The sequence below is a fragment of the Saccopteryx leptura genome, chromosome 9 (genome assembly GCF_036850995.1).
Source record: "Saccopteryx leptura isolate mSacLep1 chromosome 9, mSacLep1_pri_phased_curated, whole genome shotgun sequence".
Lineage (NCBI taxonomy): Eukaryota > Metazoa > Chordata > Mammalia > Chiroptera > Emballonuridae > Saccopteryx > Saccopteryx leptura.
In genome coordinates this window covers 78,358,315-78,382,683 of record NC_089511.1, presented here as the reverse complement: position 1 = coordinate 78,382,683, position 24,369 = coordinate 78,358,315, and the positions used below count along the sequence as shown (strand labels likewise).

The 24,369-nt window shown below is 46.0% G+C and overlaps 1 protein-coding gene across 16 annotated transcripts in view; it reads left to right on the top strand.

Annotated features, from left to right (window-relative positions):
• KCNMA1 (potassium calcium-activated channel subfamily M alpha 1) overlaps positions 1–24,369 on the top strand; it is an 804,436-nt gene that overhangs the window by 662,126 nt on the left and 117,941 nt on the right. For 3 of the 16 annotated variants that reach the window (XM_066349726.1, XM_066349728.1, XM_066349710.1), the window contains exon 19: positions 6,509–6,682. The exons of 12 other annotated variants lie outside the window; for them this stretch is intronic. In XM_066349726.1, coding sequence (XP_066205823.1) covers positions 6,509–6,682 — 174 coding nt within the window. Of the gene's footprint in view, positions 1–6,508; positions 6,683–24,369 lie in introns of those variants that run through there. One more of the 16 variants, XM_066349724.1, reaches the window with a different exon arrangement.

Below are 24,369 nucleotides of genomic sequence, written 5' to 3'. Positions count from 1 at the left end.
CAGCACGGTCTACTGGACAGCCCAAGCGCAGGGGCCCCTCTGTTCACCCCCCCCCCCAGCTTCTTGCCAGTTTCTGGCGCGGTCTTATTTTTCTATTTGAAAATAAGACATTGACAACAGCGTTTCTCTTGAAGGCCACGTCTCAGGACCTTTAGGGGACGCTGAGTAGGTTGAGGTAATTACCACTAGAGCTCCAGATGCCTCATCGATTGGGGGTCATTGTCATGCTCACCTTTGATAAATCAGACTTGGTCTCCTTGACTGTTGAGCTTGAAATCCTACCCTGAAGGAAACACATGCTACATATATATAAATATTTCTTTGCTATGATATATATATATGTATGTATATATATATAAAATATGTAGCCATACTTTATATGTAAAAATGTTCATTTTTATATATAAGCATAGAGATATTTTATAGAGAGAGGGATGTATTTATTACAGTATGTGTGCCTCTATGAGGAGATGCTTGCTCAAAAATTAATTGGACACCCAACTTTGAGACAGTTGAGTATTTAAACTGCCTAACCAGAGACAAACATTTCCACAGTGGTAATTATTTCCAACAGTCTATGAAATTCCCTTGCTTTAACCCAAGGTTTCTTCCTCAGTCCTTTCCCACCAGAACATACCAGTTCCTCCAAGGGGGGGGGGGGAATCAGGCATCGTGGAAGATATTTACTTATTTAGTAAACATTTACTCATCTGAGGTAGAAAAGGTGTCTTGAGGAGAATGTTCCATTTCACTAATGAGCTGTGCAGAAGTCTGAACAAGTGAATGCAAGTCCCTGAGCCCCTGACTTACTGAAGGAGTAGGAACCCTCTCACCCAACAAGAAGTAGTGGTTGAGGAGGAGCTTGTAGGGCCAGTGTTTCTCTGTGTGGCTTAGAGCAGTGCTGCTCTCACTGGTACCAGAAGTGAGCATGGGAATCTTGACGTATGTGAGACCACTGAAAATGAGACCCAACCTACAGACCAGTTCAGTCCAGTGGCCCTGGACTTTGGAGAAGATCTCTCAGCCCTTGGTCTTCTCACACTCCTTTGCAGCAGAAGATGCAAAGCTGGTCCCCTGGTTTTTGCTAGTCTCCAGTATTTGAGGGTGTAGAATGCTCAGTGTACAAACAAAACAAAGCAATGACCATCCTCAGTTCAATGCACAATTCTGCTAACATTGACTCTGCGGCTCTCATTCTCTGCAGAACACCTGTAAGGATGGCTTGAGTGCAGAAGTCACTTTTATACCTGCAGAACTACCTATAGAATCTAATGATCCTTCAGAATTGGTGGGACATCTTGATGTCAATCAACAAACAACTTAAGTGCCAAATTCTTCTGCCTTCTCCAGCCACAGTATGGCGTCGAGGGCAGGATCAGCTAGCTTGCTGGGCTCTGTGCTGCTGACATTAACTAGCTTTTCCTTTCCCCTCTTTCTGTTTTGGGAAGACCACCTGGAAGATCTTTCTTCTCCCTCCAGAGCTAATAGGAAGAATTTAGCTAAGTGAAGACATCATTTCTCATTTATAGGACGTGAAAGTATGCTCCGTGATTCCCAGTGTCACGTCAAACAAATGCCTTAACCTTACACCTTAGGGGATGTTTTCTCCCGTGGATGTTTTTACCTGCAATTTTAGTCACTGCGAGCATTTCTAAGAGCAGCTCTAGGTTTCAGGCTTGGAAATAATCCTTCCTGCATTGGATTGATTTAAACATGAGATTGTGGTCTGACGAGTGTCTATGAATTGAATGGCAGTGTTGTTGTTTTTCTGCCACAGCAGTCTTCCCTTGAAGTACCCCATTTGAAACCTAAAGTATTTTTCCACAGCAGTTGGAAAACTCTATCTGAGCCTCTCAGTCCAATACTGCTTTTCCTGCCCCTTCCAGCCCACACTGGAAATTAAGATTGTGCAATTGGAAATTGGCTGACAATTTGGTTGCTGATGCAGGAGGCAGATGGTGTGGAGAACAGGCTGGACTCCAACTCTCTCTTCCATTCTGGGCTTGGCTGGGGTGGGCTGACCAGCAGAGAACCTGAGTTTGACAGCTGATTGTCAGTTTGACGCAAGGAAAGAGCAGTAACTGAACTCCACCTACGGCAGCCACTTCTCCACAGGCTTCCTTTCTCATGAGCATGACCTTTGAAAGTATAGGAAGAGTTAGCCAAGAGTACGTCTGAGACATCTTCCAGTTTTAAACACTTTTAAACACTTATGAGTAAAGAGTAAACCTTTGATGATGTCCATTAGGGAAGTACTTTCATGTTGTCTCTGTAAATAGCACTAGGAAGTCATAATGGAAATATTGGATGAATATTCACTTCATTGTGGTGAAAGAAAGCACATAAAAGCTTTTCTTTTCAAACTGTAAAACTGTTAGGACCAAGTTCTTAGGAGGAAGGTGAGACCCAGGGTCTGATTCTTGGCAGCCACGTAACCTCTTTGAATCTGTGGCAGCAGTCCAAGAACAAGAACCTTGTAATGTGGGCCAGAGAGAAAGCCAGGGCCCTGCAGCTTGTATTTCTGTTCTCCCAGAGTAAACTGGCCTCTGGGGGCAGGTAATTGAGCACAGAGTTCCAAGAGCCCTAAGATGAAATGATAAGTAGCTACAATATGTACATCGACCGGAGACACCCTCTTGTCTGTCCCCTGTCTCCAAAGCTGCATCAGAGCTTTGAGGAGACCAAGCCACCTGGTCCTACCCTCCTGGCCATGGCTACAGAGGCAATGTCCCTGCCAGTTGCCACTTTTGACCACTCTAGGAACATCTCCTAGAACCTCTCACCCCTTTGACCCTGCTGCCTCTTAAACATCTGTTGTGGATTGTGAGACGCCATTGAATTAAAATGTCACTGCACATGTTTCAGTCCTTAGAGGCACGCAGGGTCCTCTTTCTGCTCCCTTTCAGTGATAGGCCCACTAGTTCAGGTCTGTTAACTAGCTGCTCTTCCACACAGATCCACTAGATGTCCTCATAGATCTACTTTGCGTTACCTTTGAAGTCCTGGGGTAAACTCCCTTCTCTGAGCGTTGGGATTTGAGAAGAGAGCCTTGGGTGACTATGTAATGAAGAAAATCAGAAAACACCAAAGGAGAAAGGGCACTTTTGTGGCCAGGGAGTAGATATAAAATTTATTTCTGTTTTAAATAAATGCTGAAACTTTCAAAGTTGCTCTTTGAAACCTAACCTTGGGAGTTTTAAAAGGCACTGTGTTATCTGAAATTAACCTTCTAACTTACATCAGCTCTAGAAAAGGAAACAATCACAGAAAAGTGGAAATAAAATACCAGTGATTCTGAATCTTCATGATTCACTAAAGCAAAGCCAAAGGATTAGGAAGCCAGAGAGAGAGAGAGAGTTGAAGGAGACGAGGGGTCGTATTTTCCAAATTAGGAGGTCCATGACTCAATTTTGATGTAATTTGATTTTACAACTGGAGAGTATAATTTTACACACAGACTGTCCACATCTTCTGGAAGCTACCACCAGGGAAACACATTCTCATCCGTTTCTAGTTAAAGAGCTGGTTCATGACCCGTATAATGGCCCAGAGGAAGGCTCTCCCTGCTGGGGCACGCGTTCTTCCAGCCTGATGGATCGCTCCACCAGACGGGAGGTCAGAAACGGGCTTTACCTTTTCAGATAGTGGACCTGGAAGTGTATAGGTGAAGACATCTGACAGAGGTCAAAGAAAATGGACTCTTCCAGAAGTAGAGCAAAAGAAGCCCCCTTCCATTCAGGGGCACCTTGATCTAGACATTGTAATTGACAAAGGTTTGTCAACATGTGAGGCGCTCTCGTTTTCAGTTGTTTCTGTCTTGTCTTTGGGCCTGTCATTGATCATTCTTGCTGGGGTTTTGTGTGTGTGTGTGTGTGTGTGTGTGTGTGTGTGTGTGTGTGTGTGTGGTGCTTGTTTGTCTTCTGAGATTTCTATTTTATTTGGTGTGAGTGTACAAGTGATGACTGAGAAACAATGGCGAGTAACAGCATGTTTTCCATTTGATGCATATGCTGCTTTGGAATGTGACTGCTTATAATTAACATTTAATCTTCTTATAGCAACTGGGTTTTTTGCTGCTTTGATTAACAGTTTCAGCCTGTTCCTGCATGCTAACAATATAAACTTGTAGAACAATGCATGGTCTCTGGAAGAGCCAACAATCACAGTTGCAAACAGTCCCTGAGAGGCACACTAGTTTCAAGTTGTGTTTCCTCCTGAATGCTTATCAAGTAGGAGGTTCAATCATGCATTGGGATGGGCTTACCTCTGACAAAACCATTTCAAAACTTATTCCGCGCCATCCTCCCTCCCCTTGTCCTTAAAGACAGTATATATATAAGAACTTTCTTTCCCTGTAAATGTGTCAGATTCTATTATTGTGTATGAACCCAAAATGGCAGGATGGAAATGAAAACCAGGGACTGTTGCTAATGAGAAGCATAGCATTTTAGAGTTTGATGGGCTTCTCTTCTGCTACAGCATTTGATTAAAATTTTTTTTCAAAACAATTTATCTACAGTGAAACAAAAAATCATCTTTACTTCCCTCTTCTGTGTAAATAACAAATCACTATTTCTAGTAAAAGAACTAGGAAAGAAAAAAACAAGCAAGTGGCACTCTCCAAGTTGTACACCAGATCTGGATGCATTTAAAATGACTTTATTCTCATGTCTTCAGCCGAAGACTTTTTCTCTTTCTTGATTTCAGTCACTGCTGTTTGGGGGTGTCTGGGCATTCACTCCACGCTTTCCAAGTTCTTCTGATTTGAATGCTATAGTAGAATCTTTTTCCCTCTTGAAAGCTAAGCTCAGGAATGATGTAGCACACATTGAACAGGGCTGGGGCTGCATGATGACAGTCTGAGCAACTGACTCGTAAGGATGCTAAAAGAACATGTCACTAAGAACGTGAGGCAAGTTTACAGGAATGGAATTGCTGCTGAGAAGATCTCTCATCCATCTCCCCCAGTGCCTGTTCTTCACAATCATAACGTTCCCCCTGCTTGACAAATATACTGAATGGCAAGTCATAAAGGTCTTAGAACAGGACTTGACCCATTTGAGAGATTTAAACCCCGCTTCCTGGTGACTGTAACATTCAAAGAGGGCAAAACCACAAGCCATATTTTAAAGTAAGGGTGCAACCATTCTCCACAAATAAAAAGAAAGGGGTGGTGGTGGAAATATGACTTTAGAAATGGAAGGTGTGGGCACAGGGAGTAATACATATCCCAAGTTCAGGTTACTCTTTGGCTATGATGCTTGGAATGAATATGAATTCTCCCCTCCTGGGAGAGAAGCAGACCAGTTAAGGCTAAGTGATAAGCAAACATTTTTGCCTGTTGTAGCATCAGATTGAGGGACAAAAAGCTTCTCATTGTACCCAACTGTAAATTGACTTGCAGAGTAAAGGTGAGGACATTGAAAACTACTGCAAGTGACTTCCAGCAACTTTTTTGTATGTTAGTACTCAAGTCAGGTCCCCAGGCTATAATACTAGCTATAGAAGCACTATCAATGATGCCTGCAAGTCTCAATATTTTATGTGGGATCTTTTATTTTATTTAATGTTTTGTAGTTTTTTGCCTATTTTGGCCAATATAAAAAAATTACAATTAATGAATGATTCGATTGCTTTCTGAATTTGGGGTGGGCAGGAGGAGAAAAGGAGATAGGACTTTTCAGATTCTCTCAGCTTTAAACAGAAAATACACCCATGAGCAGCTAAATGCATTCCAATAGACCAACATCTCATCTGCTTTGGGTGACTTTTTTATTTTCGAACCTCCTGTAATGTCAAACTCGCAGCGTTAGCCTTGAGTAGCTGCATTTCTTATATGGACAGATTTGGATATTTGTTCTGTCAAGAGTAAATTTAAATTCCTGAAGGCATCATGTAAACTCACTCTGGGGAAGTTCAGCAGAGGCATCCTCAGATTCCATATTAACACGTAATCGTTTCACATCTAATTTGATGAAAGCTTGTCCCAGGCTCTGCCTAATGCCCAGGAATGGATGGAAATTAGAAAGCCTACATATTAGCTATTTTTGCATCTTGTGAGAACCATTTATGGTACCAAGTCAGGAATTCATTGATTGGCTATGCATATATTTTGTTCTCCTGTATTAATTGTGCCAGGGGAAAATGTCAGTTCTATTTCGCTTATATGATACAATGTGCTCTTATTCTCTTCCAAGACCCTGACTGTAATCAGCCATGCCCTTTTCAGTGGTTACCCGCTTTACCTAGGAGAGAAAAACCATAGCCAACAGCCTTGGGGGATTATAAAGGCAATTTATTTTGTTGCTGCTTTATTTACGTATTTATTTATTTTGATGTACAACCAAACTGTTACCCACAGTCACTCTTCATTCTTTTCTGGGTCAAGACTGTTACTGTGAACTAAGACCGTGTTAAATCCCTGCAGCCCCCTTCCCGCCGCCCCGCTGCGTGACCTTGCCATTAACTGCTGTTCTTCCTCTCCTCTCATCCAACCACACTGTTCTAGCCAAGATGTCCATCTACAAGAGAATGAGACGGGCATGTTGTTTTGATTGCGGACGTTCTGAGCGTGACTGCTCATGCATGTCAGGCCGTGTGCGTGGTAACATGGACATCCTTGAGAGAGCCTTCCCACTTTCTTCTGTCTCTGTTAATGATTGCTCCACCAGTTTCCGTGCCTGTAAGTTCAATCTGACACATGCAGTTCGTGTCTGTGCTGTCTGTGGTCTCACCTGTCTCGTGTTGTGCCTTGTGGTTCTGTGAATCTGTTGAGTTGATGTTTTCCTCCCAGTGTGACCTCGTGTGTGGTGACATGTTGGTCCAGTTGCCTGTGCCACTGGGTCTGTGCTGGGGAAGGCCTCCCATGCCATGTGGAACGGCGTGCGGGGCTGTGATGTTATAGTCTGGTGGTAGTTTCCCTTTCTCCTTTAAACAAATATAAGTGGAAATTAATGTGGCAGCATGTCAAATGCAATATTAATACAGAGATGTGTGGAAATGCCTATCTTAATACTTGAGGAAAGCTTAGACGTTAGATGGGGTCGGAGGGAGGAAGGAAAACAGTCTGGCGAGAACAAGCCGGTGCTAGCTTTAAGTTCTTTTTAGTGACTTAGACCACTTCCAGGATACAACAGGGCATTGATGCAGGTGCCCTTCTTTTATTTACTGTATCCCTAATCTGTATCTCACTCCTCCAGTGCCAGGTTGTGTCCTGTGTTTTGAAAAAGAGTGTTCTAAATCTGCCAACTTATATAAACTGGTGGACTCGAGAGCTTTCCCTCAAACAGATGATTAATGCAAAGGATCATTCCATTAATATATCTTCTATTTTTCCAAAAATGTAGTCCCTGTTTAAGGTAGCTTATAGCAATTGTGATTCCAAATAATCAAAACTGCAAAAGCCCTGGCCGGTTGGCTCAGCGGTAGAGCATCGGCCTGGCGTGCGGGGGACCCAGGTTTGATTCCCGGCCAGGGCACATAGGAGAAGCGCCCATTTGCTTCTCCACCCCCCCCCCCTTCCTCTCTGTCTCTCTCTTCCCCTCCCACAGCCAAGGCTCCATTGGAGCAAAGATGGCCGGGGCGCTGGGGATGGCTCCTTGGCCTCTGCCCCAGGCGCTGGAGTGGCTCTGGTCGCGGCAGAGCGACGCCCCGGAGGGGCAGAGCATCGCCCCCTGGTGGGCAGAGCGTTGCCCCTGGTGGGCGTGCCAGGTGGATCCCAGTCGGGCGCATGCGGGAGTCTGTCTGACTGTCTTTCCCCATTTCCAGCTTCAGAAAAATACAAAACAACAACAACAACAAAAAAAAACTGCAAGCATGGGCCTCTTGCACGGGCCTTCGAGGTCAGCCTTCTTGGTCCCCTGTGAGCTCAGAGACCTTAAAGCACCTGTCGAGGTCTTGAGCTGGTAGCTGACACAGCTCAGAGAGGTCAGATTCCTGAGACATCCCTCATCATCGTCTTCAGCATGGGCTTCGCTGGTGTTTTACTGACACAATTTATAGGTGATGTTACTGAAAGCTCCAGTTTGTACACAGAGACACTGGGGTATGTGTCCTCCTTTAAGGACAGAAGAGGTTGTGGTTCTGCATGAGGACTTGGATGCCATAAACATGTGAAACCTTAGTTTCACATGTTCAGTAGCAGGGGAGGCAGAGGACAATCCTTCCTTCTCTGCTTCATGCCTTCCTCTAAAAGCACCCAACACATTTACTGGTGACCCTATTGCCATCCATTCAGTGTGCAGAGCTAGTTGAATTACACTTCCACCAACAAGGGTTAATTCACACTGGCAACAAGGGTGGAGAAGAGTACTTTGCTATTGAGCATTTATTCCCATGAAAAGCTTGCCTCACTTACCTGTGCTGACATTGTAGGTGGACCCTTCATGGTGTGCTTGTCTGACAGTGAATGGTAGAGGCTCTGAGGGCTGAGAGGCTCCTGACTCACTGAGCAGTGGGGAAGTATGCTGGGCCAGGTGCTGGAGTGTTCCTGCAGGTTAGGTCTAAGGCATGATCTGTGCATTGAGCTATCACAGCGTCATCTGCAAAAGTTGGATCTAGGACCACGAATCATCATCTCAAGTTCATGACTCTGCCTCTCCAGAACAGTGCCAAGTGATAGGATTCACTTGTAAAAGTGATAGCTAATGGAGGTTGTATTGAGAGGGATTTGGGACTAAATCTTGTCTTTATATTGACCTAAAAGGGAACTTTTTAGAAAGAAAGCTTCCTTTAAAATATTTCTTACAGATGTCACAGTATGAATTCTTACCCCTTCTACTCATTGGAAGAGTTCTCGTCATATGACACTACTGAGGTGTACTAGGTCAGTACCACACAAAGGATTTGTTTGTCTCTGAAGTGTGGCAGGACACCAGCCTCAGGGACATGAGCTGGGGAGAAAGAGCCATGGGGTGAGCTATGGTGGCACAACTTGGCCACATTACTTTGATGGAGAATGTAGCCATTAGCCACTAGGTTACCCTCCTGGTTAAGGCATAACTCTGTTTCCAGATAATCACTGGGCTCCGGAACCTTGGCCAGATATTCAGCGGAGAAAAGGAAGGAGCCACTCGGGCTCCAAGCTAGGGCTTGGTGGTCATGTCTTGGCATTGGTCATCTAGACCAATCACAGAGAAACCTGCATGAGGCCCATGACATGTCACGTGTGTCATTTTTGTTTTATCTGGGAGAAATCATAATGGGAGGGATTTCTCAGCTCTGCAATATAATCTAAGAGTTGATGGAGGCAAGGAGAAGAAAGCCTTAGGGTGGGATTGTCCTGACCCCTCAGAAACATCATGTGCATGAGATAGCTGTCCTTCCTACCCCCCCCCCCCAAATCAGCCCTGCCATGGAAAACAGGGGCTTTGAGCTGGATGTTGAAGGCTTAACTGGTACTGACAGCTCAGGGGGTGGTGTGCCTGCTCTGTTTCATCAGTCTTCCTACCGTCGTCACTCCATCAAACAAAAGCAGATTTCATCCATCCCTGTGTGAGACCACTCACCTTTGACCATTAATGATAAGTTAGGAAAATCCACTCCAATTTGAGCCCCTTTACTGGCCCCCATAAGCCCTTCTTCTCCAATTAAAAAAAATGTCTGTCTCTGTGTGGAATTCTGCTGGCCCAGCTCCAGCAGCAACCCCTGGCTTTTCCTCGCGGGTGGTGGGTTGGGTGGTGCCCATGTGACGGAGCTGGTTGACTCAGAGCGGTGGTGAGAGTGGGCTTTTCATTAAATATGAGCAGATGTGAAATGTGGAGGGTTTGACAATTAGAAATGGCAGGAGAAGGGCCCTTGAATCAAAGTGAGGTCAGATGGGCGGATCAGATTACTTCTCGTACATTCTTTAGTTGTTCTGAAAATCCTTCTGAATTAGTGTCAGCAGAGCCATGATGGGTTTTGCCCTTTGTCTTTTATGCTGGGCCGCATTGCTTCCCAAGACACTCATTAAAGGTCATTATATGATTACCAGCTTGCTTTGGTCGCAGTTTCCCGGTTGAGCCAGTGTGCTCTGGAGACTGCCTAATTCATTTCTCTCTGGCCTACGTCTCCCTCCTTACTATTTTTTTTCTTCTTATAAGGGGAAAGATTTCTGTTTTCAAGGGACATTAAATTGAAACACAAAGTCCCATTATGTGTTTTCTGAAGTGGGAAGAGAAGTAGCCCATTCCCAGAGGAGTGGTAATGTAGTAAAAGTGTTCACACAGTTTTAGAAATCTGCCTTCTAACAGCAGGACCTGCCGGCTCAGCTCACGTCGGCTTGGAGGTGTGGCCCATTACTGCCTATCGGTCTGTGTTAAGTCACGGACTGTTCCAACCATTGTCTCCACCTATTGAACTCACGAGAGATGTAAGGCCAGACGGGCTGACAAAAAGAGCTGGAGAAAAGAAGTCCTTTACAAAAGAATTAGAAACCAGTCTCAGAAAAGTCAGGCAGAGTGGCCAATAAGGATTCTTCACAAGACTGTTCTATTTGAGGCAAGACTGAATTGTTCAATATGGCAGGCTCAGATCGGTGTACCCATAGCATCATTGTTGGGGTATTCTGACTTTGTTTCCACTTCAGATGATGCTGACCAGGAGCACCAGCTCTCTGAAAAGAGTGTAGGATGGAACGGGCTGCCGACTGTATCCCGTGATTTTCAACTGGTGTGCCACGACCAGGTGTGCTGTGACCTGGTGTGCCACAAGAATTTTTAAAACATGCAATACCTTTTATTTAGTCAGGGGTGATGACCTCTTTTCCCTTAGATTGTCAAATAAAAAAATGATAGCACCTAACACAACAATAGCCATCCGGTATGAATGAATCAAAATTATACCTATTTTTTGTCAGGTTGGCAAAAAATATAAGCTGCAATTGTAATAATTAGTTTATGTGTGTCATGAGATGAAAAGGGTTGAAAATTGCTATTCTGTACTGTCAAGTATAAAAATATATGTCTAACTGCTCTAGCAACATACACATATACAAATATAGATTTAGGTCCTAATCAGTTCTGTTTCCCCTTGATATAATTTTGTAAAATGATCCTTTTTTATCTGTTCAGAATTTATTGTTTGTCTTGTTATGCTAAGTCTAACAGAAAGGGACAGTTATAATTATGATACAGTGACAATATAGGGCCCTATTGATTCAAACCTTCTGAGCCCTGCCTGACAGGATCCTGGCCACAGACTGTCAGTGAACGTGGCATGAACAAATTAATCATGTGCTAGAGGAGAAACAGAACTTTAGACTTGCACTCGGAAATAGTTTTAGAGTACATGTGTGATCTCTTCCACCAGCCTTTCAATTTGCTAATAGTTTTAACCTGCACAGTTGCATACACCCTTTTCCAAAGCACTGTAGCTAATTTTAAATTGTGCATGACTTTTATTTCGGGTATAAATATAATACAGGCATTCAACCCTAATGGTCAGATGGAGACGGGAAAGTCCAGTACAATTAGGTTGAAGGGAGACATACCAAAATCAGTTTAGTATAATCTTGAGTCTTTTCAGATAATAAACAAAACCCAGCTTATCCCAAGTCGCCTTTGGTTTGTACAGGCAGAGAATTAACATTGCCAATAGAACTAAAGTCACTCGAGTGAACTAATGGCATTTTGAAGTACATAAAATCAGATACCGGGGCAGGGGGCATGGAAAAGTTTCTAGGAGAATATCTATAATAGGACACACCCTGTGCTGACAGTCGCCAGTGCCTTTTAAAGGGAGATTTAATTTAATAAGCTACATTTAAAAATCAACAGCTTATCGGCCCTGGCTGGTTGGCTCAGTGGTAGAGCATCAGCCTGGCGTGCAGGAGTCCCGGGTTCGATTCCCGGCCAGGGCACACAGGAGAGGCGCCCATCTGCTTCTCCACCCCTCCCCGTCTCCTTCCTCTCTGTCTCTCTCTTCCCCTCCTGCAGCCAAGGCTCCACTGGAGCAGTTTGCCCGGGCGCTAGAATGGCTCTGGTTGCAACAGAGCAACGCCCCAGATGGGCAGAGCATCGCCCCCTGGTGGACACGCCAGGTGGATCCCGGTCGGGCGCATGCGGGAGTCTGTCTGACTGCCTCCCTGTTTCCAACTTAAGAAAAATACAAAAAAAAAAAAAAATCAACAGCTTGTCATTATCTTATTTCTTTCATTTTTAGTTTTGGGTGATGTCCTCAAGCTCCCCAATCCTAAACTTTATTTATTTTACTTCTAGGCTCTCTCCTTCTCATCCCCCTTTCCTCTCTTTTCTCTCTCCTCCCCTTCCTCCCAACCCCCAAAATTAAAGCTGCCTTTGGCTCACACTGCAGTAGCCCTGGCCCAAGCACCTTGATTTTGGGCATTTGCAGAAATGATCAAAAGAAGGCAAATCAGCCGGGGCTGCCCTGCTGTCATTCCATGAGACTAATAATGTACCTGGGAGGGCCTCTTTGGGCACTGTCTTTGGGAACAGACAAGGCTACAAAAAGCCCGTGCCTCTCGCTTGGTTGTGTGGTGGCCGTATGTAGCATTGAGCTGACCAGAAATATGCCTTCCTGCTTGCGTATGCAGCAGACGGCTCTATAAATCAGCAGTAAGGCTGCCATTGCGCTTGGGCAAAAGCTCCTACAGGAAGAATCCCTTAAATTGCTCATCTCAAAAGAGCTCCATACAGACCAGGTTTTCATGCTTAATGAACAGCTGAGTTCTTATTTTTGTTTTTGTTTTTGAATTTAGCAGCCGGTGAGGTAGCTGACTTGCATTTTGAGGCCGCCCTGTGCTCTCCCCGGTAGTAGTACTGTGGAATTCTTTAAGATAGATATGCTATGAAGAGGCACCAAAAGGGACAGGCGGCAAGCAGCAGCCACATTTTCAGAAGAAACCCTGTGAAACAGAGTGGAGAGACAAGACACAGAAAGGTCAGAATGAAGAAAGACAAGAGGGTCATCGGCATGTCCCCTGTCACTTGGACACATCCCTTTCCAGGGACATGCTTTAAATAGGTAACTCAGCTCTTCAAGGACAAACAAGAAAAGACGTTGGCGTGCCACAAACCGAGCCAAGGTCCTTATGTGAAGTGACGTGGAAATTATGTTTGCATTTTTATTCAGGACAGTGGCCGGTTAGCACTACTCACACTGACAGTTCCTACCACTGGACAGCGGACTCTGTCTTACCTCGGAGGTGGGGGACAGAGGTGGCCACTTAGCTCTCCATCTTCCCCCTCCTCCACTATGCTGGGCGACAGATGCCAGGGCCAGCCTGCCTTTCACTTGTGCTTTCCTGTCAAAGCTCTGCCTTGAGCCCAAATCCTGACCTTTACAGTATGAAATAAAGTAGAGACGAGCAAGCAGAGGTTTGAATCAGAGCAGGCTCGGAGCAAATGTCAAGCCCAGCTCTGCTCCCTCCTGCACCTGTACTAGGAGCCCGGACGACACCCAGTCTGCAGTCTGCGGCGCCTTAGGCTTTATGGGTCTGGGGAGACATAACTTATTAACAAAGAGTTATTAAATTTTTATCAATTTTACAACACAATGTAAATGCCTCTATGAATCTACATTGTATTCATTATCATTTAAAACGTTAATTAAGTCAAAGTTGCATTTAATTTCTCTCTAAATGGGCCTCTGGGAAGAAGCTTTTAGAAACATCTGTGGGAGCGTACGGCTCCCGGAGACAGGAATCCCCCAGCCCGCACTCCGGATAGCCTCCAAGTTGATTGCAATCATGTGTCTGTGGCTAATTTGTTATGATGCGATCGGGCATTGTCTCAAATTAGTATCAGACCAATAATGGTGTAAAGCCCCCAGAGGAGGCTTGTGGGGCGGTGGCCCCGGGCTCCAGAGTCTCCTGCCTCCCAGTCCTGTCCAGACAGGACTGAGCAGTTCATTCACAGCACTGTGGTCTCAGTGTGCCTTCGCTCTCCTCGTCTGGGGTCCTTCTTCCACCTGAGATGAATTTTTGTCATCTCAAATCAGGACATGTGCCAGCATGCTCATAGGAAAGATCTTAGGCATTACGGTCTTTAACTTGCATTGAAGCCTGGAGGCGGTGGGCTCAGTACAGCAGTACAAAGTAGATGTGGAGATGTTAAAACAGATCGTGTTTGCTGGTGAGGAGAGAGGAAGAGGGAGGCCTACCGAGATCTGCTGACAATCGCCTTTCCCCTTTGAGGCTAGGTGATGTGCTTGCCTTGTCTGGGTCTAGGCTGCTCCCGAGACAGACCTGCTGTTATCGTACACACATTCCATCCCCAGGAGCCGCGGAATGCTGATAGGGGGTACTAGGAAGAGGCTAATTGCTCAGTTTGGACTTAAGGTAAGAGTGGACTCATGGAGTCTTTCTCTTACTCTGTGTAAGGTACTCTGCCAACACAGCAAGGTGTGTGTATGTGTGTGTATGCACACTTGTGTGCAGGGTGTTAAATTTAACACTCATAGCACTTGCTGCATCGCAGCCACTGTTCTATGCCCTTTACTCATATTAATTTGATCCTTATCACAAGCTACTAACTGTTATTTGCAGTTGAGGCACTGTAAACTGTGTCATAGACAGATGAGCGCCTAAGGCAAAGAGAAGTGAAACACCCTGCCAGGGCTCATGCAGCCAGTCAGTGCTGGGACTGGGGTTTGAGGACAAGCTGGTGGCTCCACAGCCTGTGGAGTAAGTTACCAGTTACTCAGTGGAAGGAGGCCCATAGTTTCATCTATCCTGAAGGAAGGAGACAAAGATGAGAGTTTCAGTAACCAAGACTGAAGACACTATGAGGAGGGCCGGGAGAGAGGTGCAGGGTGCTCGACGATCAGAGGCCCAGAGCTCGTGCCTGGTGGTCGGCCAAGGAAAGACCCCGGAGGCGTGGCACTCGGATGCACCTGGTGGTCGGCCAAGGAAAGACCCCGGAGGCGTGGCACTCGGATGCACCTGGTGGTCGGCCAAGGAAAGACCCCGCAGGCGTGGCACTCGGATGCACCTGGTGGTCGGCCAAGGAAAGACCCCGGAGGCGTGACACTCGGATGCACCTGGTGGTCGGCCAAGGAAAGACCCCGGAGGCGTGACACTCGGATGCACCTGGTGGTCGGCCAAGGAAAGACCCCGGAGGCGTGGCACTCGGATGCACCTGGTGGTCGGCCAAGGAAAGACCCCGGAGGCGTGGCACTCGGATGCACCTGGTGGTCGGCCAAGGAAAGACCCCGCAGGCGTGACACTCGGATGCACCTGGTGGTCGGCCAAGGAAAGACCCCGGAGGCGTGACACTCGGATGCACCTGGTGGTCGGCCAAGGAAAGACCCCGGAGGCGTGACACTCGGATGCACCTGGTGGTCGGCCAAGGAAAGACCCCGGAGGCGTGGCACTCGGATGCACCTGGTGGTCGGCCAAGGAAAGACCCCGGAGGCGTGGCACTCGGATGCACCTGGTGGTCGGCCAAGGAAAGACCCCGGAGGCGTGGCACTCGGATGCACCTGGTGGTCGGCCAAGGAAAGACCCCGGAGGCGTGGCACTCGGATGCACCTGGTGGTCGGCCAAGGAAAGACCCCGGAGGCGTGGCACTCGGATGCACCTGGTGGTCGGCCAAGGAAAGACCCCGGAGGCGTGGCACTCGGATGCACCTGGTGGTCGGCCAAGGAAAGACCCCGGAGGCGTGGCACTCGGATGCACCTGGTGGTCGGCCAAGGAAAGACCCCGCAGGCGTGGCACTCGGATGCACCTGGTGGTCGGCCAAGGAAAGACCCCGGAGGCGTGGCACTCGGATGCACCTGGTGGTCGGCCAAGGAAAGACCCCGGAGGCGTGGCACTCGGATGCACCTGGTGGTCGGCCAAGGAAAGACCCCGGAGGCGTGACACTCGGATGCACCTGGTGGTCGGCCAAGGAAAGACCCCGGAGGCGTGGCACTCGGATGCACCTGGTGGTCGGCCAAGGAAAGACCCCGCAGGCGTGACACTCATGGTGGTCGGCCAAGGAAAGACCCCGCAGGCGTGGCACTCGGATGCACCTGGTGGTCGGCCAAGGAAAGACCCCGGAGGCGTGGCACTCGGATGCACCTGGTGGTCGGCCAAGGAAAGACCCCGCAGGCGTGACACTCGGATGCACCTGGTGGTCGGCCAAGGAAAGACCCCGGAGGCGTGACACTCGGATGCACCTGGTGGTCGGCCAAGGAAAGACCCCGGAGGCGTGACACTCGGATGCACCTGGTGGTCGGCCAAGGAAAGACCCCGGAGGCGTGGCACTCGGATGCACCTGGTGGTCGGCCAAGGAAAGACCCCGGAGGCGTGGCACTCGGATGCACCTGGTGGTCGGCCAAGGAAAGACCCCGGAGGCGTGGCACTCGGATGCACCTGGTGGTCGGCCAAGGAAAGACCCCGCAGGCGTGACACTCGGATGCACCTGGTGGTCGGCCAAGGAAAGACCCCGGAGGCGTGACACTTCAGATACTCCTTGGAGAACACGACAGAAAGGACGTTCTGCCTGACAGTGTGAAGAAAGATACAGCATGGGGGACTCGGGAGCCTCCTGCCAAACAGCCAGTCACCCCATTTGGCTGGAGCTTCAATCCTGTTCAGCAGATTGCAGGGAGAGGAGCCCTGAAGGGTAGGTAGGGCCTATATTGACTGGCTAGGCCAGGAGAGTTTCATTCCTAATCTGAAAGACAACAGGAAACATTCAAGGTGTTTGAGCAAGTAGGTGACACTCGAGGCTTTGTTTTGGGGAGATTTCTCAGGCAGTGGTAGACGAAGGGATGAGTCCAGGGTGGGAGACACCTGTGAGGGGGAAGACCAGGTGAGGGAGGCTGTGATGGGAGAAGGCAGCAACCTGGCACTCCGAGAAGCTTCAGGGAGGAAGGCCAGGTGTCACCAGCAGTCTCTAGGACTCCGCAGCTGAAGTACATTATCCAAATGGAAACCCAGGAAGTTCCAGTCTTTTTAAAGGATATTTAATGGCTCTGAAGCAGTAGAATTCCATTAGTGAAGTTTCTTGGGCATGATTCTGCCCAGCTGCCCTGGCAGTCCTCGTGAGTCCTGCCCGAGCTGCGAGATTTCTTCTTTTTGACTAGGACTGGAGACCTGGAGGGCTGCGCCCACTGCCCGGTCCCGTGGCTCTACTCCACCTGGAGTAGCCAGTATTTCTTCTTCCCCCTCACCGTGCTCCTCATTTCTAATAAGATCCACATCTTGAGTGTGTTGAAGGTGAGAGAGGCAGGCAGCTCCCCATCGCTGGTGTGAATGTCAGGCCCAGGCTGGGTGGCAGAGCACAGCACGGGTGGGCCACCATCTGGGACACACAACCAGCCCCGAGGGCCTTGCTCAGACTATGTGGTAGTGTCTGTGAGAGCTCATGGGAATTATGTTTTAGTGCCTGTGTATGGCAATGAGACTCTTTTCTTCTCTTCTTTCTCAGGGAGACAGCATGTCTACTTATATCTAGGGAAGGAATAAAAAAGTACTTTGCATCCCATTCACTGAAAATCCATTGTAGTTTTCAACCACTTGTCCTACCCCAGTGGAAATACAAAACAGCGCCGTGAGGCACTGCCACACACAATCCAGGGAAGGCATGTGGCGTTCCTAAGCACCACGGCCCAATTTTCCTTCCTAGTTCTCTGAGCACAGGCCCTTGTCTGCGTTCGTCGTGTCTCTGTGTCAGCATCTGTGGCTGTAGGATTTGTACACAGCGTCAACCTCCACAGGTTGTTGAAATAGCACAGGAAAGCGCTTGAGTCCTGGGTCTCCTTGTGGAGGGCAGGGCTGCAAGCTTGGAATGCCAACTTCTGCACTGGATGGAGCAACATGTGCCCACTCCGCTGGCAGGGCATGGTCCTTCCTCTCTCGGAGTGCTTTCCTCAAACCCACAGTGGAAGCTGTTGGGGCGCATCTGCATTGGAAGACCAACTACACTGAGAGGCTTTTAAATAAAGTGCAAAAGACAGCTCCTCAGAGCAGGAGCCACACAGTGGATGGGAAGTGCAGAGGGACTGCCTCCTGGGAGTGGAGCTGACAACGGTAACAAAGTCGTCTGTATTTTGGCCAGTGCTGGCTTACTGGGCTGGAGCCCACTGGACAGTCCTCAGGCCAGAAAGGACCTGCAGGCTGCCTTCCTTCCCTCCGAGGGCAGAAAGTAGCTGGCTGCAGCCGTGGTTGAGCTTTGCGTGCTGGTAAGAGCACTTGAATGGGAAACGGCCTGAGTTTCCAGTTCAGTGACTATTGATGAGTAAAGGATGGATAAATGAAAGAACTCTCAACCATCACCTAAAGGAATAGCAGTGTGCCTGGAGCAGGGTCGTCCAGGATCCGCAGTTTCCTAAAACTCGCCCAGCAACTTAAAACACACACACACACACACACACACACACACACACACACACACACTGCTCACAAAAATTAGAGGATATTTCAAAATGAATATGAAGCAATAAAATATCCCCTAATTTTTGTGAGCAGAACATGTAAACAGAACTGGGTTATACGAAGAGTAAGGGGCAAAATATAGCAAGAAAATCAAGGACATAATCGAAAGATCTTGAAAATTATCAACTAGTGGGTACAATCTGAATTCTTTGTGAAGGTCAAATATTGGGAAAGAAGATAAGGGAACAAAGACAGAAAAATATCACAGGCAAAAGTCCACCAATGCTGCAAGGGAGGAAACGAGACATGTATGTAGAGGACTCATCCTAGTACTAAAAATCGAGGGCTAGTCACATTTGCATTCATTTGACTAATTTTGATGAACCTGATTGTTTTTCCATGAGTCAGGGTGGCACATAAATGTTACTGCGTCAGGTAAAGTCAACAGGAGCAAAGGGGTTCATTTGTCGAAAGCTGTAGCCATTTGCAGATGGCCACGTCAGCATGCCCAGGTATAAAGAGACAGTGCAATCAACTCATGACTGTTAGGATCATTGACTCTACTTGAGGTAGACAGATCAAATCCTGCAGCACTCATGTGACAACTCCTCCCACCTCCAGGACTCTGAAGGTGGAGTGTCACATGGCCGTTTTCTACTGTACCATTATTCTGTTCCTCCTGCTCATGACTTGGGGGCGGGAAGCTTTCTCGACTGCTCGCAGAGATCTCAGGCCGCACCAAGCACTCTCTTACTTTTGAGTGGCTTTGAATTACTCCCTGCATTTTGTCAAGGCTGATCAGGCGTTTTCTTTCATGCAGATGAGTAAATTTCCACATATGGCCTGTAACACATCCAACTGAGAGAACACGTCCAGTAGGGAGGCTTTAGAGCCAAAGCCCCAAATAAGTGTTGCTGTAAAAGGAGGCACAATGACCTGCAAAGAAGAGAGGTGCACGGTGAAGATGACAGGGTGGGACCTGCCGGGAGTGCAGACAAGAAGGGAGGGGCTTAGCTCACGTGACCCGGAAGTCTGGGGATGTGGATGTGAAATGTGCAAGGGGCTCGTGCTGCAAGGGCCATGTCACAGATTTCCTCTATTAGGATGAAGATGGGTGTCTGTTAGGCAGACATTCCTGTATTTTCTCTGATATAAATTAGGGAGTTTATATCGGTGAGCTGAGTGATCTCCTTGGCAACTAAAGCCTGAAATTCTAGAAAACCTCAGAGCAAGGAAAGGGAAAGAAGGGGTAGAATTTCTGTGTTTTCTGGGGATTTGGGGTATCATTCCTGGCACAGGCATGTTTAGATGTGTTCATCGAATGACTGCTCAGTGAATAACAAGTGCTATAATGAGTAATACCTTACTTGTGATGAATCTGTACTTCTTCTTGTTCCATCTAGGCAAACCCAGAGTATACGTCATCTCTTACTGCCTTAGGACGTTGGGCAGTTTGAGATGTCCTCTACTCCTTAGTTTCTCCATCTGTAAAATGGAGGTAATAATAGGACCTATCTCCTGGGGGTGGCCCCAACTATGACTTTGGGTCTCACCATTCTTCATCTTACTGAAACTGTCTCTGTGACTTTTCTGTTTCTACAATGAACATGAAGATAGAGACGGTGACTTTCTTGTGTACTTGGAAGCTGGCAGGAAGCTTGGAAAACAAGCAAGAGGGAAACATGGTGGGAAGAGATAGATATTTTTTTAAATTCTATTAAGATTTCTTGATGATGGTCTTGATATCAACCCATTTTTGAGGTCTGGTTGGTGCTGGGACTTTCCATCACCCATTTTCTTAAATTACTCTATGAATAATTGGGCTCTGCATCTTGTTAATTTCCTCATTAGCGAGATTGGTGCTGGGTGTGGGTACAAGACCAGGCAAGCCCTTCACCCATTCTGCCTTTGCCCAAGACCTGATGTGAGGACGGTCTAGATGTGGGCTAAGTGAGTGCTGATACACATTTTGAAATCTTAAGGATTCTGCTTTCTTGCTCTTTTTTCCACCCTGCTGAGGGTCGAGTCCTCTGACTTCATCTCTGGATTGCCTTTCAGACCTTCTGTTCATGTTCTCAGTGGCACTGCCAAGTTCAGGTGTCATTTCTTCTCGCCTGGTCTTCCACCACTGCCCTCCAGCAAATTAATCTCCCTTGCCACAGCCCACTACCACATTCATTATTTTAAAACACACATTTGATCATATTATCATCTCATTCTAAAGAAAAAAGAAAAACACTTTTGATGGCTCCTTGTTTTCAATAGAACAACCTCCAGCCTTCTTAATGTTGCATTCAAGGCCCTTCACAGCTTGGCCTCACCCTATTTTCCAGTTCCATTTTCCGTGTAAGCACCTTTCGTCTAACAATTCTCTAAAAATGTCTTGCTTTTGTTACTTAACACATTTCTATAACTTTTTCCTGTGCCTGTGATTGTGTTCCTCTACTCTTCTTGCTAATGGAAGCTTACCCAGCTTTTAAGGTAAGGATCAGCAAGTTGTGGCCCCATGTACTAAACCTGGCTAACTGCCCATTTTAGCAAATAAAGTTTTATTGTAACACAATCGTGGCCATTCATTTGCACATTGTCCATAGCTGCTTTCAAGTGAAAACAGCAAAGTAGAGTACTTGCAACACAGAGCATATGGTTCACAAAGCCCCAAAGAGTTACTACCTGATGTTTACAGAAAATGTTTGCTGACTCCTGCTTTAAACACAGCTCAGATATTGCTGTTTCTGTGAAGATTCTGGACTGCCCTGCCTCCCACCTCAGATCAGAATTAATGGGTCTCTTTTCTGTAATCCTCTTAACACTTCACACAAAGCCCATTCAGAGAAATTTCCATACTGAGCTTTTTAGAACTCAACAGACAACTCTCACTGGTCTTTGAGTTCTCAGCCTACTGCACCCAATAGCCAAGGCACACCATAGGAATTCAACACACAGTTGCTGAATAACAAAAACTGCTGAGAATGTGTTTCCACACTGTGTCAGGCACAGTGTCTTGGGAGGAAAGTACGTCATGAGCCTAGCGGTCTTCTTGCTTGCTTGTGTCATCTTGAACAGAACATTTGTTTCTGAACAGCTGTTTCCTTTTACCATTGGAGCAGCTTTGAATTGCTTGATGTAGAAGTGATCACTGCTTTAGAAGGCGACATGTTTCTTCCTCTACTGACAGGCACAGTATTTGGACACTGCAGAAGATCTGGGATGCTAGTGCATTCCCCTTCCACGTGTCGCTGGGCATCTGAGTCCCGGAAGATAGAGAGCATCCTGGGAAGGCGTGGCTCACCCATTGTTTCACTGCTCCCCAACTGACCTCATCTGCCTCTCAGGCCTGCAACATACTTCTCACTCAGACCAGCTCTTTTCATGCACCTACGATCAGTTTGAATTTATCCCAAGTGCTCTGGAGGTGGGGCTTGCACCTTTAATCACTCAGGCCCGGGCCGGTGTCAGGGACCTTCTGTCCCTGGCCGTTACACTGGGAATTTGGTCTAGGCATGGGAAGCCTCCAGCTTAGATCATGACAGTGCTAAATTTTACTAAATTTCCCCACACCCTCCACATCTGCCCAAAATTGCTCCTGGCGACTCTGTCTCTCCACACTGGTAACCAGTTGAAGTGGGAGATGAGATGCTCTCTGCCCATACTTGGGACCCTTCTCATCCAATATCCGGTGGTTGATAACTGGAGACACTTTGGGCTCAAAGGAAGCACCTCAGCATTTGGTTCTCTTTATACATATGTCTTACCCAACTTAGACAAGTGCGAGAGCTGACGGTGAAGGGCTTCGACCATTCCCATCGGAAACAGAAAAGTAGACACACGTGTATGTTTAAGGAGTACCCTTTTGGTTACTGCATGAGCAGTCTTTACTGTTGTTAGAGATGAAATCTCAATCACTTTGAAATTAGAGTGGGCTTCTCACCAGCTGAACGGGCAGTGGCACTCACCCCTTCCCATACCTTCCTCCCAGCTCTGGAATGTTATCAGCACGGTAGTTTTGCTTTAGATCAAATCAGGGCAACATAGGAACTGTCATTTTTCATTTTCTGGGGCCTTCTGATCCCATTTGGGGTTTATTTGTTTCAAGTGAAAAATACAAGCCCTATTGCATACATCTATCTTGTAGAGTACTTTTTTATTTTTTTCTGTTAGAGATCAAATCAGAGTTGTCAGTAGTGTGGTCATTAGTTATCACCACCAGACTTCACGGCCTACACTCTATTTCTGTTCTTACAGAATCACCAACCTTCTCTGTTGCATGACGATCACTCTCAGTGAAGCTACAATATGCCTTTCGAGGGCGCTTGGGTGTTAATTTATTTCACAGTTTCCTTTGCAGATATAATCAGAGTCACCTATCACATTCCTGTTTCTTCCTTTTATTGTGTTTCTTTGCTATCTCGTTTGTGTGATCTTTTTCTGCAAAATGACAGGCAGTGTTTCTCTGCTCACTGTTTTCATGACTTATACTCTCCCTGACTTCTCTATTGCCATTTAAAAAATATAACATTTTATAGATGTAATCTTTGTTATTTATAACTCTGGTTTTGTTATATGTGAAAATTTCCTAAATGAAATCTTGGTTTCAGTGCATTTTTTAAAGAAAGGCAAAAATATTTCTCAAAATTATAAATGAAGGAAAAGCTCTCCATTAGTACAATTACAATGCATTTTTCCTGGTTTCTTAGTACATTGATTTGTATGAACATTATTTTTATGTAAGTGATCAAATTGTAGTATTTAATAACACGTTGTTAGCAGAAAATGAGCAATCCCTTTTGATTTATTTGGATATTTACTGGTTGACTTACAGTGCTTTGCATATTAGAATTGGTTTGTCAACAATTAACATTCTAACTTTTTATATAACCCATACTTCAGGTAATAGAGGATTATTAAACTGCAACCAGTGTGTTAGAAATCTGCCGACTGGTAATAAAATTCTTATGTAAAACAGCAGCTGAGAAATACTGCTGTATATTTATGCATAGATTGCAAGATAGATGATGGCTGGCAAACCCGAGGGGCTTGAAATGGAGATCGCCAGCAGGTGGCGCTGCTTTTCTATAAATGAAACCCTCTACCTGGCTGTATTGTAGGTACTAACACCACAGCCTCCCTTTCTGCCTTTTCCAGATTCTCTGTCCTTTATTTCTCTAGGGTGAATGTCTAAAGCTGAGTTTGTTTGTTTATTTGTTTATTTTGGAGGAGCTCTACTTCCACTAAGACAATACCTCTCAATGGCTAAGATTTTTTAAATCCAACTTGCTTCCTTTAATGCTCATTTGGAACAAGTCCTAGTTAAATAAATGCTACTGTATTTTCAAAAGGTAAACTACACACAATATCAGATTCTCACCCCTAAGATTGGATTACCTTCACCATCTGATTATTCCCTGGAAAGTCCCCGTTTTCATCTAATATTTTTTTATACAAGTTAATTCCCTAGGTTTAGTTCCACACCAGGATACTGAGGGACATTTTTTTAAAAAGTGGCTTATATGCTGGATTAATGTGCTATATAAAAATAATTATAATGTGACACTCATTTATTAAGAATTACCAAAGTTAACCAAAGAATGTTGCATATCTCCCTGGGCCAGAACTAAATTTCTGACAAACATGATCAGATTGGTTTTCTTGTTGTGTTGCTTTTGTTTTTGTCTGTTTTACATAAGTTGTCCACCCAAAGGCTAATCAGCTAATCAATTTGGGAATTATTGAAGCAGAAAAAAAAACTATTATATTGGTTCTCTTTTTCACTCAGCCTCTTTTTTCATTCTTTTTATTTTATTTTTTAAAGATACAGCTATACTTCTTTAAAAAAAAAAAAGATATAGCTATACTTCTTTACTAACTCCTCCTTTTATAAAACCTACCCTGCTCCTCTTATACCAGGTGTTTGGGAGTGAACAGAGGCTTGCAAGGGAGACAATAGATTTATTGAGATAATGGAAGGGAAGAATAAAAATACAGCCCAGATGACTTGTTTATTTATTTTCTTTATTAAGTGCTACCTATCAGATCATACAGAACTTTAAGTGCAAAATATCTTACAC